The sequence below is a fragment of the Nyctereutes procyonoides genome, unplaced genomic scaffold, assembly GCF_905146905.1.
Source record: "Nyctereutes procyonoides isolate TBG_1078 unplaced genomic scaffold, NYPRO_anot_genome, whole genome shotgun sequence".
Lineage (NCBI taxonomy): Eukaryota > Metazoa > Chordata > Mammalia > Carnivora > Canidae > Nyctereutes > Nyctereutes procyonoides.
In genome coordinates, this window is record NW_026575025.1 from 4,155,535 (window position 1) to 4,168,163 (window position 12,629).

At 45.8% G+C, this 12,629-nt stretch overlaps 1 protein-coding gene across 3 annotated transcripts in view; it reads right to left on the minus strand.

The window, feature by feature from the left end:
- Positions 1–7,603: 7,603 nt before the first annotated feature.
- The window catches only part of EXT2 (exostosin glycosyltransferase 2), a 143,048-nt gene continuing 138,022 nt past the window's right edge, over positions 7,604–12,629 (minus strand). For all 3 annotated transcript variants that reach the window (XM_055312348.1, XM_055312328.1, XM_055312338.1), the window contains exon 14: positions 7,604–8,361. In XM_055312348.1, coding sequence (XP_055168323.1) covers positions 8,223–8,361 — 139 coding nt within the window. In that variant the 3' untranslated portion in view covers positions 7,604–8,222. The remainder of the gene's footprint in view (positions 8,362–12,629) is intronic.

Sequence of the window (12,629 nt, forward strand, 5' to 3'; positions counted from 1 at the left end):
TTTCTGCCTTTTTAATTAAATATTTTTCTGGAGTTCCACCTTCAATATTGGCCTATTAGCTATCCACTTTTAAAGTTCTTAGTGGTTGCTCTAGGGTTTACAATATGCATCGTTAATTTATCACAGTCCATCTTGCAGATACTTTCCCAGCTTTCTTCCCAACTCACCAGCAACTCTTCAATCTCCTTTTCTAGGTTTTCCTTTTTTCCTCTATCTATAAATGTTAGAGTGGACCTAGTAACCAGGCCCTGGTCCTTTTCTCTTCTCTACCTATACTGACTCTCTGGGCAATCTCATTTTATCTCATGGTTTTAAATCCCATCTATATAGTCAGTCTTAACTTTTACCCTGAGCTCTAGATATCTGCTTAAATGACACTACCACTTGGATGTCCAAAAGGCATCTCAAACTTAGCATGTGTGAAGTAAGGCACTTGATTTTCACTCTCAACACTTGAGTGCCCTCACCCCTGCATAGTCGACATAGTCCAACTAATGGTATCACTCTGGTACTCAGGACAAAAACCCAGGAGCTGGCTGTGAATCCTCTATTGTTTTCTTCTCCTACATTCATCAGGAAGTCCAGTAAGACTGTATTCCCAGTATAACTTCTTACTGCCTCTGCTACTACCATCCATGTCTAACTAAGCCACCATCTCTCACTCAGGCTCCCTAAAATAGCCTTCTAATTGATTTCCTTTCCTTCATTCTTGTTCCATGTAGCCTACTCTCCACACAGTAGCCAAAATGATCTTTTAGAAAAATACCATTCAGATATCACTGCTTTTGCTTAAAACCTTCCAGTGTCTTCCTATCACACACGAGAAATCTAGAATCCTTTTGGCCTCCATGGTCCTAACACAATCTGGTGCTGGCCTACTTTTCTGGTGTCACCTCTACCATGCACTCCACACTAAATACACAGGCGTTCTTGCTGTTCTTAAAAGAAGCTGAGCTTGTTCCTGCCTGAAGGGAGGGCCTTCGTGCTAGTGCTTCCCTCTGCCTGGTACCCTCATGGTTCACTTCTTCTCAACATTTACATCTGTGCTTAAATGTCACTCTGACCAACACATCTAAAATACCTCCTCATGCCCAAGCTACTATCTCTCCTTACTTTATTTTCTTCACAGCATTTATGACTATTTGAAATTATATTCCTTCACTTGTTTTGGTTATCTTCTTTCTTAGAATGTAAACTTTTAGACAAAAGTGGGCATTTTGTTCTGTTCAATGTAGCATCCTCGCATGAAGAACAGTATCTGGTACATAGTAAGTGCTCAACAAATATGTATTGATTGAATGAATCCATCACATCAGGCTTCTTAGTCTTTTGGTTTTTTTGTTGTTGTTAAAGATTTTATTTTATTCATGAGGATACACAGAGAGGAGAGAGAGAGAGAGAGAGAGAGGCAGAGACACAGGCAGAGGGAGAAGTAGGCTCCATGCAGGGAGCCCTACGCGGGACTCGATCCCGAGTCCCCAGGGCTGTAGGTAGCACTAAACCACTGAGCCACTGGGGCTGCCCAGGCTTCTTAGTTTTTAAGGGAGGGAATATTTAGGAGTCAGCAGACTAAAAATACTTGAGTGAAAATTTACTTTCTCTTGGTCTCTTCTCTGAAAGTGAATTAAATTTTGTTGGCACAATTTTCTTCATTAACAGACTTCAGGTTCAGGTTATGTCTACAAAAAGATTTCTCTACTGACTTACCAGGCTAATCCATCCGGAGGAGCAGATGCTCTTCAGGCCAAGTTCTGATAAAGCTGTGTCCTGCCCATAATCTCACTGGGTACTTTTGATGTGTTGTCAGAGCCTGAAGGAGGCAGAAATCACTCCTTAGGAAGTCCTAACTCAGAAGGTTTCCTAGTTCTCAGACCTAGACACAGCATGTGATACGCTGCACTGGACTGCCAGATGTTCCCTTTCTAATCCAATGTTGTCCTAGGTCAACCTCTCCAGTAAGATGGTGTGGCCATGGGACTAAAAGGAGCATCAATCTGATCTTCATCCTTGTAACTTCTGAAGAAAGGCCAAGATACAATTAGCAAGTGGAAGATGCTATGAGAAGAGAGGGGGGAAAAAATCCCTGCATCTCCCAAGAACTGGAGAAGATGGTGTTAATGGAATTCTCATTTGGCCAAGTTGTCAATACGTTGAACCAAACTGGTGACAAGAATAAAGCTGTTAGAAGAGAAGTTATTGGGACTATATCCAGAAAAGAAGAACAGAGAGTAGGCACAGGGTAGGCAGAAGGGAAGGGATGAAATAACCCTTCAGGATCTACTAGAGAAAGACTATTGGAAATCCTATAGGAGCTGCTGCCACCAATGCACAATTTTTGTTAATTACCTCAATTGTGGCTGTTATCCCCTTAATGAGAAACACAACTTTACTTCTAAGCAGGCAGTGAGGCTGGCAGAAAGCTGAAACCTGAAAATCAGCAGATACAGGGCTGCATACAGACCTTACTATTGAAATTAAGCCACATCCAAAACACAGGGGTAGGACTCCAAATAGCTTCAGACAGCAGCCAGCCATGCAGGGCCCTCACCAGGCACCGGATGGACGCTCTCTGGACTCGTCAAGAGGCCCAGATCCCAAGTGCTCATTTCAATAACATAAGAAAATAAACATGGGGCTTATTTATAGCACAGGAAAGGGACTGGGGCAAAAGAACCACTCATTTGGTAATCCACCCTGACGGGGCCAGATAGGATCCAGACCCCCAGGCTCTCTGGTAACAGGGTGAGCAGAAATAGGGGCCGGAAAAGGGCCGGCTGCCAGCATCACCAGGTATAACCTTGTAAAGGCCTTGGTTAAGAGAGGGGGAAAAGATCTCATACATCATTCCATCTTACCATCCCAGGCCTAAGTGCTCTTGCTACCTTGTTTCTGGTTGAAGAAATGAAGGGACAGGAGTGGACTCTCTCAAGGCCAAGGGAGTCTCAGAGTTCAAGGGAAGGTGCTATGAGAAGAGGAAATGAAAATATCCTTGTATCCTCCACGGACCAGAGAAGATGGTGTTAACAGTCTTCATTTATAGCTAGGATAAAACGTATGTGTCGAGTCCCAGGCCACTGACCAGCTCCCACCATCTTACACACCTCAAGAACTCCCGCCAGAATTGGAGCGCCTGGAACTCAGAACAGTGTCTTATTCAACTCTCTATTTCCTAGACCTGGCACAGAGTCTAGCAAAAAGTGTATTTTGATGAATGAATGATTAGAAAACCCTAATGACTGAATAAATGCTCTCTTATTCCACCTGGGTCAGTAATTAGCCAGTTGTCCTTCAGTTGGCATTGCCAGAAAATGAGACGCTCCTTGAGTTTATTCTTGGGCATAGTTTCTAGTGATATAAGTTGGTGGCTATAAGTAAAAGCCCACGTAGACATATTCTGAAGGGAAGACTCTTATGGTGGCTTCCATAGGAAAACTCTCTATACGGAGTGGCTGGTGGTTTGGGGCTAAGACATATGGACTCCAGTCCCTGCTCTGTTGGCAGCTCTCACCCCATGTGCAGCTCCTGAGAGGTTGCAGACAAGATGGAGCTTTGCTGAGAAGCCTCTAGTAGACACAGCTGCCCGAGAGCTCTCGAGAGCCACGCAAGCATCCTTCCCCTTCCTCCTCTTCTGCCTGACAGCTCTGTACCCTTTAGGGGGACCGGGAAGAAATGCAACCAGGGGCCCAAGCCTAGTTGGGGAGTAGGCAAAAAGAAAGAAAAAACTACCCTGGAAAGGTTGTAAATTTGTGGAAGCAAAATACCAGACACAGATGCTTGGTGACTCAACTGTTTCTTGAGAATGAAAGAGGCCTGGAAAGTTGGGAGGGGGCCCCCCCTCTGTCCTGTAACCTTCCCTGTGTCGGCAGCAGTGGTGAGCCTGAAACGAAAAAGCCATGGCACAAAGGTACCTGTGCAGACCCACAGCCCTCCCTGAGAACCTGGAAGTCACAAAGCCTGAGGCTGAAATCCCTGACAAGTCCATCCAACTTTGACAAAGGTGGGTGAGAGGCTGTGGGCTGAGTTTAGAATGTTCCCGCCATAAAGGGAAGGCAAAACCTTAAAACTGAGAGGACAGTCCTGCCTAACTTTTCTCCACCAGGTCGATGAAGCCTGTTCACAGATTGTCAGGCCGTGCTTGGTTGGTTGGCACAACGGAGCCACAAGCTGTACCCGATTTTACTCAGACACAGGAAATGGTGGGTATCTAAGCCCTGGAACAGGAGCCCCAGAGCTTAGAACTGAGCAGGGCTGAGGTGAGTAGACCGGCCCCTCGGTTTCATTTGCCTGCAGGCCCTGCAGTGGAAAGCTCAAGTTGCTTCCAGAGTCTTCCTGGATGGCAGCTGCCTGCCAATACAGTGGGCACTCCTGCCAGAACACCTCCTCAGGAAATGGCCGAAGAGGCTTGGGGCCAGTTTTGCACTCTGTCCCCGCCTCTCTGTACCAGGGCTGCTTGGGGAGCAGCCTGCTGCAGCTGCTTCTGCTGCAACAGGCTACCTGGGCCACAAGAGACGGGAAAGGGAGCCTACCCCAAAGGAAGCTAATGGCTCCAGAGCAAGTGGGACCCATCAGGCTCAGGATGGGTGGCTGATGGGAGACCTCCAATAGCCCAAACCTCTCCCTCCCAGCTGGGCTCCCATGGGACCCTCCTACTGGCCAGCCATGAAGTGTCACCAGACTTGAGCCACTTTCCAAGTGGCCTCTGCCTTCAGCTACCTCTTAATTCTACTGTCAAAGGGTCTTGAATGTTACCCCAGCAATCACAACTTTAGAATCTGTGGCTAGGAACCTGTACCTCTCAGTGGTAGGAACATTCCTGCCAGAGACCATCCCAGGAGCTGCTGGGGGCACACAATTATTAGTGGCTCCTTCGGCAAATGACAGCAAAGAGGCAGCTTGCCCTTTCCGGCTCCCAGTCCTGGTCAGCACACACCAGTATGATGCTCGCTTCCTTTCAAAGACAGCAGAGAAACTAGCCCCCAAAACCACAAGTTGGCAGCACAGTTGGAAGTACATAAGGCCTTGGCAGAGAAACCAGGTAGTTGGAGTCTTGAACTTCATGACACTGAGTATGGAGAAGAGACAGTATCGCATCATTTGCAGGAAAGAACCAGAGGTTCTGAGAACAGAAGTTGTTATTTTCCTCTAATTTTCCTTGAGAAGGAGGTTCTTGCCTAAACACGTGTAAGTCTTGCTAAATACACGAGATAAGAATATTAAGAACTATGTAATGGTAACCAGTGAAAAAGTGTTTCCAACCTGCATTCCAAGCTGGCTCACCCCAATTAGGTCCCTGGGGGCAAAGGCAAGTGACTCAGTGCACATTTGGGCCAGGGCCAGGGCCAGCTCAGGTTCATCTTCTGTACAGGCCAGCAGGATGCAATTTCTTAAAAAAGATTTCTTAATCTAAAACCAGCTGTTGTCTGTTGTAGGCCAGAACATGACATTTTAATTAGCATTATTGTTCCGCTTCTGAAACCAGGCTCTATGGCATCCCAAGGGCAGATGATCCCAGCCCAAGCTTATGGGTGAGGCTTGCTGGTGAGCAGCTTAGAAATACAGAGAAGGGCGTGGAGTCCCCAGCCCCCTCGGAATCCATGAATCATGACTGCTTGCTATATTCCTGCCCTGAATTTCTCCTTGTGACCTGCACCACCTGTCTGTCCATTAGGTAGAAACTTTGAGGTTTCAAGTGCCTGGGATATAAATACTCATTCCATACTGCAAGTCGTTTCATGCTATGTTGCTGGATCTAATCCACAATACTTCTGGGGGTTGTGAGGTGCCTTACATGGAGTTTTAATGCCCTGAGAAGTCCAGTGACTCCTAAGAAGGTGATAAAGTCATACTAACACAGCTCCCAGGGGCTCCCAATCATCTTGGATTGAAGTGTTCCTCTTCCAAAACCAAAGGGCTAACAGAGTTTTAAAAAAGAAAAGAGAAAGAAAACATTTGTCCTCAGAGAGGGAAACCTGGATTACACGCCAGCCACTAAGGCAGTGGATTCAGTGACGTGAAAAAGAGCAGAAAACCTCAGGGGGTGAGGCTGAGGGGACGACACGCATACAAAGTTGGCATGGTTCTCAGCTGCCAGCAGGGTTATTTAAATGTGAGGACCAACTCCACCACCCACCCTGAATCTTGGAAAACAAGCTAGGGAACCCCAGGAAGGGGGGCAGTACTCACTGTCTGTGACAGCAGAAAGCCCCTTCTCTTGGTTTCTATCCTACCACCCCCAGGTTTATGAATATGAGACTAAGTGCCTTCCCGTGTCCCCTCCTGGCCAGAATATAATTATTCAAATCAACAGTATTTATTGGGCACCAGTGTTTGAATGCAGCACGTGGACAAATCACAGCTTCCGTGTCCACACCTACAGCCTCGACGGGGAGATGGCATTTCGTCCTTTCTAACACAACAGTCCAGTGTTCTCACATCTCATTGTGAGAGAAGATGAAACTCTCATGATTCCTGTTTTTCAATTCTGCTACTTCTTGAAGTTTGTTTTGACCTCTCAAAGTCTATGGGAACACATCTGAAGTAACTCTTGTTAAAACTACAAGTTTAAAATATATAGCATAGTAACTATTCACCTTCGTGTCACTCGAGAACAATGGGTGGTGTATTAGTGACTTCGACTGGCACACAGCTAGGTTTCAGTAATTATAACCATATTCCAAGCAAATTGTTATGTATTTTGTGTTCTGGGGACATATGTTATGGCTAAAGCCCAAACTGTGGCTAATCTTAATATTAGAGCCAGATAAATCTGGTTCGAATCCATAACATCTAACATTTGCCAGAGTAGATTTGTTCATCAACAGGGCTTAAAGAGGTATAATTCACACATGTGCAGTATTACTAAATGCTGAAATTTAACGATTTAAATATACCGGCAACTATTGCAAAGCAGTTGTTATAGTCACATTTAACATTAGCCAGAACCTCCCTGGCTAACATTAAGTTTACATCGAAAGAATGAGGGAAATTTTGGCATCCCCTTGGGGTGGGGGTCACAACTCCCTTGACATGGCACCAACTAGAGCATCAGAGTATGGCTAGTAGAGGCCCTGTGCTTTCCCAGAGAACACCTATAAAAAAATCCACTCATCTAATCAAGAAGCAAACAGATTCCCTTGGAGGTTTTCGAAGACATCTTCTCTTAGAATGTTTATGGTTTGGGGATGTTCTACTTGATGCACATGACACCAGATATTCATCCTGGCTCCATATCCTCCTAGACACGGACGGTAGACTGGAATTAACCAGAAGATGGAGTTAAATATAGAAAGAAAGAAAGAAAGAAAGAAAGAAAGAAAGAAAGAAAGAAAGAAAGAAAGAAAGAAAGAAAGAAAGAAAGAAAGAAAAGAAAGAAAGAAAGAAAGAAAGAAAGAAAGAAAGAAAGAAAGAAAGAAAGAAAGAAAGAAAGAAAGAGAAAGAAAGAAAGAAAGAAAGAAAGAAAGAAAGAAAGAAAGAAAGAAAGAAAGGGAGAGAGAGAGAGAGAGAGAAAGAAAGAAAGAAAGAAAGAAAGAAAGAAAGAAAGAAAGAAAGAAAGAAAGAAAGAAAGTTTCTTGGATTACCAATAATCAGCAGTTAAGACATAGTATAAAAAGGAATAAAAAATTATTTTAATCATATCAAAAAGCCAAACCAAAGAGGTATGGTTCATGGAACTTACAAGATCCCAATTCAGTACTCGGTCCTCTGCCTACACATGGGTCCAGTGTCCCAGGACCCAGGGCGTATGTCAAATCCCACTAAGATGTTGGGATTTTGCACCAAATTCTTGGTTTGACTTTTCCTCCTAAGAACTCAATTGATTTGAAGTAGCTAAAGGTAAGCTATGTACGTGGCTCCCCAAATCTAATATGGCCAGTAGGTTGGTCTTCTCCAGTCTTAGGGGCAGTGACGTCTCCTCTAAGATGGTCCTATTGGAATTGCAAACAAAGGGCGCCTGAGATTGAGAGCATGCCACAAAGACTTCCATTTGGCATATTCAACAAGAGCTCATTGGAGGTGATAAAAAAAACACTAGAACAGGGTGTGCACCACTCAAGGTGCTTGGATGTTCTCTTTAGGTTCCGGTTCTGGTAGAAGCAGGTTAGGTGTCACAGTCCAGCATGTCAATTGAAGATCCCCCACACCCTGATATCAGAGTATCAGGGAGGCTGTGCTCTCCTCCTCCGTCCAAGCTTAACATTCAGACTCCCTGCCAGGGGCCTGTTTCATAAGCTGCCAATGTTGGGGAAGCTCTTTAGTTTCTCAGGAAAGTCATCTTTGTACAGGACAGGGTCTGCTCGGTGCTCCACCACCTTAAGAGGCATTGTTCCAAAGACTGAAGCAAACTTGTTGATGCACTCAGACCTGAGGGGTTTGGGGAGGGGAGGCGGGTGATGGATGAGAGGGGAAGGGGGAGGAAAACAGAGAAAAAGTTCAAGAGGCTGACAGATGAGAGCAAAACACATCCTATTCAGCATCAACAAAAGACATTCAAGCATCCTCAGGCTGCTCCCAGGTTCTTATAAAAGGTAGGGAGGGTGTGGGCAGAAGAAGGGATCTGGGGGAGCTGTGACTATTGTTCAGGGGGAGAAAGTGAACCAGGGATGCTGTCTGGAGGACATGGGCCCGCAGAGGTCAGAAGAATTCTTCCCCTCCCCCTCAAATTCCAATCATTCTTCCCCCTCGGTACAAGCAGGCCTCAAACCAAGGTGGATTAGCTGCCAACCATTCTTAACCCCATCTCCGCCAGCTAAAGAGAAGGCAAAGGCTGGAGAGGAAAAAGGCACCTGGATCTGAGCTTCAGCAAGGACTGTACACCTGGAGCAAGGAAAGGTAAAAGAAGGTAATGGGCAGTGAGCCTCACCTCCAAACAATAAACCCTGCACTCATTCAACCAATTTATTCACGGTGATCCTAGAACTACTGGCCAGCTGACAGCTGGCGTCCAGTTCCCTTGTCAGAACATGTGGGGACATGGGGCTCAGTGATAGAACAGGCCATAGGCTCTGCAGGAGGGGAGCCGGGGGTGCCCCTGCCACCATACCACCCCCTGAAGCCAGTGAGCAGCCTCCTCCGAGGTGAGCAGGTCAGGCAGGCTGGTGGGAAATGGTTCTGGTCAATCAGGCCAACTGAGTGTGACAGCTGGGAGGACACTCTAGCATCCAGACCAGAGGGGAAAAACAAGGCTGTAAACATGGCTTTTGAAGTGAAGGGGACCTCCAGGATGGATTTCAGAAGGGTCAGTGCTGTCTCCCCTCAAGTTGGGCCCAGGCAGCCGAGAGCTACAGTAAGAACAAACCCATTAGGCAGAACCATTAACCCAAGAGGGGCTGGATTTCAAGACACAGACGGGAAGTCTCCTCTGTCTTGAGATACTGGAAGCCTTGTTTCAAATTATTTTAATCCACAAGTTTTTGAATCTTTGGAGCTTGAGGAAGAAATCAATTAATAAAGAAGCCAGTCATCAATTCTCTTCTCTTGGTCATTATGTTTCTAAAAGAATGTGTTACCGTGTCATTCGAAGCTCTTCTGGCTAATAATACCACTGTCCAGCACCACAAAGCAACAACTACTATGTATCATAGTTCCAGGCTATGTTACAAATGCCCTATGTAGATCAGGAACCCACTCCACCAACCAAAAATGCCACAGGGTAGGTCCTATGATCATTCCGATTTTACACTGGGAAGACTGAGACACAGAGAAGCTAAGGAACACGTCCAAAGGAGGTCAGATAACAATAAAAGGCAGAGCCAAAGCCAGGCAGTCTGGCTCCTGAGACTAAAAAATCTTAATTATGAGATGATATATTTTTTTTTAATTTTTTAATTTTTTTTTTAATTTATGATAGGCACACAGTGAGAGAGAGAGGCAGAGACACAGGCAGAGGGAGAAGCAGGCTCCATGCACCGGGAGCCTGACATGGGATTCGATCTCGGGTCCCCAGGATCACACCCTGGGGCAAAGGCAGGCGTCAAACCGCTGCGCCGCCCAGGGATTCCTATGAGATGATATAAATGTATTTATGAACATAATTCCAGAGTCCAAGTCTCCAAATGGAGAGGCTGGAAATTAACCACTGTTAAGTACCTACTATGTGCCAGACAATTTAAAAATATGATTTCATTGATTCTTTAAGGCAGCCCCCTTGAGGTCTCCAAGGGCTGGTTTACAGTAGATTCCTATTAAGGGCCGAGGAGTGAAAGCTGAGGCCCAAGGCCCCAGAGTGGAAATGATGCAAGAGCTGGGTCTCTACACTGGCAGGAGAGCCTTTGTGCTTCCATCACACTACCATAACTCGCAGGTAAGGGACTTTCCCTCCTGCTGGCAGTCTTGTGAGACTCAGGAGGTGGGCGTCCAAGGGGATCCTGGGAAAGTTGGAGGAATCTCCACAAAGCGGGTATTGAGCAAGCACAGCGACTTCCCTCTCCTCCAAGTAGAGGGTCAAGGTGGCGGCAAAGTCAGTCTCTCCAAGGTCTTACTTTCAGGAGCTGTTCTGCCAATAAACATGTACGGATTCTTCCAGTTTCCGGTCATCACGCCCGTAGACTCTGGCCAGCAAAGCCCAGCCTCGCCCAGCACAGGTACCAGTGAGCACACATTAAAGAACCGTGGCTCTTGGCAGAGGACAGTGGCTCCACAGCCCGTTGGAGAGTAGTACCGAGGACAATGCCTCCTCTATACCTAGATCTGCCAACAGGGCCGAGCCACAGGCAAGAGGCCACTGGGGGCTCAGGCCAGCTGACTTGTTGACAGCTGCCCCTGGCTAACGCAGGCCTCCTGAGTGCTTCTTTCTCTCCACACAGCCACTGGAGAAGCCGCTGGCCACTGAGTGGTAAAGGTCCTTAACTCTCCTGCCAGGTACTAACAGGGTTTCCCACTCTCTTTTCACACAGGAGATCTAGGCTGGGCAACAGGTTGGGGTAGATGGTGATTTTGGCTGGTTGCTGGAGGCTCACCTGAGTTGTTCCATCAGGGATCCAGCCATCCCGTCAGTAAATGCTCCCTGGGTTGGTTTTCTAATCTAGTATGAACAGGCTCAGAAACGCCAATGTCTACCTCTGAAGTGCTGGAAGTGTCTGCGGGAGAAAGGACTAACGGTTTTCTGTTTTCCTTGTAAACACATACAATTACCTAAAGTAACCTGGAGCCTTTAGGATTAGTGCTGGAGGAAACTGGAAGGAAACTAATGTTGCCCGGCATCATGCTACAGGCTTTCCAATATTATTACCGCATTCATCTCCAGCACATAACACAGTGTTCAGTACAAAGACGCTCAATAGGTATTTGTTGAACCCATGAATGGACACTGTAGTTTGATAGATATTAATATATCTATTTTAGGTGATGAAAAGACCAGGGTTCAGGATAAGGCAAATCAGTTTTTCTAAGTCAGACAGCTACTAAATAGCAAATCCATAATTTGAACAAAGATGGGACTGATTCAAAATACAATGTTCCTTTTCTTAAGAGCAGCACTGTCTGTCTGCCATATTGCCTTAGCCTGTTGAAGCTACTGGTCAAAATGAACAGTTACAAAGTCTTCTGGTTTGTAAAGAATTAACAGTAGATCCTGGAAATGGATGCTGGGCAGTAAGAGCTACTCTCGGACACAAACGAGATTTCTGCTTCAAGACCCCAAATATGAGAATAAATAACAGAAGGTCATAACTTGCAAAGCGGTTAACTTTTTTCACTGTTTTGTGCAAAATGTGAATTCTGGAAAGCGAACCATTAAAAAAAAAAAACCCACAACCCAGCAAATGAATAATTCTTCAGTTGTAACTCCATCTCTTGGTCTACCCAGGATGGCTTAAATCATACCTTCCTCCCTCCCGATTTAAGTGCCTCATTTAATCATTTAGTGATTCAATCTTTAATCCAAATAGTTTTGCTCCCAGTTTCTGATTTCAAGACTGATTTCCTCCGTTCCCTCTCAAATTTCTCCAAAGAGTATTCTACATTCACTAACTCCACTTCCTCACCACAGACTCACACTCCATAACCCCTAAGCCCCATCACTTCCTGGCATTATTTTTTTCAAGGTCACCACTGACCATTCATGTCAAAGACCTTTTCCCAGTCTGCGCGTTCCTTGCTCCTCCCTTGCTTCTGTGCACTGCAGACCGTGGTTCTCTCATGGCCTCACCGTGGCTGCTTCTGTTCTCAGTTACTCGTTCTGTCTCCTAAATGTCAGAGTTTCTCAAGATTCTGTCCTTGCCTTTTCTCCAGTCAATGGCCATCCCTGGGCAGATGTCTTTTCAATATCTACCTTTGTTTTCAACTTCTTCCTGAAGGTCTAGTTCCACATTTCCAAATGCTTGCTTCGTACCTACATCTCCACATCTGCCTTATTGCTCTCCAACTTCAGCCATGATTCAAATCTCCTCCTGTCCTCATTAATCACACTGCTGAAGGTGCAACCATCCACACCACCTCCTCCCTTAACTGGTGTCTCCTCTGAACTATATCATTCACACTGCTGACGGTACTACCATTCTTCCTGACTTAACATCTATGCTCCCACCGTCAATTCTCTCCCCATAACCTCAAGTTCTAGCATATCCTCCTTTGCGGAGAAAAAAAAATCTCTTACAATTCAACTCATCCCTTCCTTCCTACATGCAATTTAG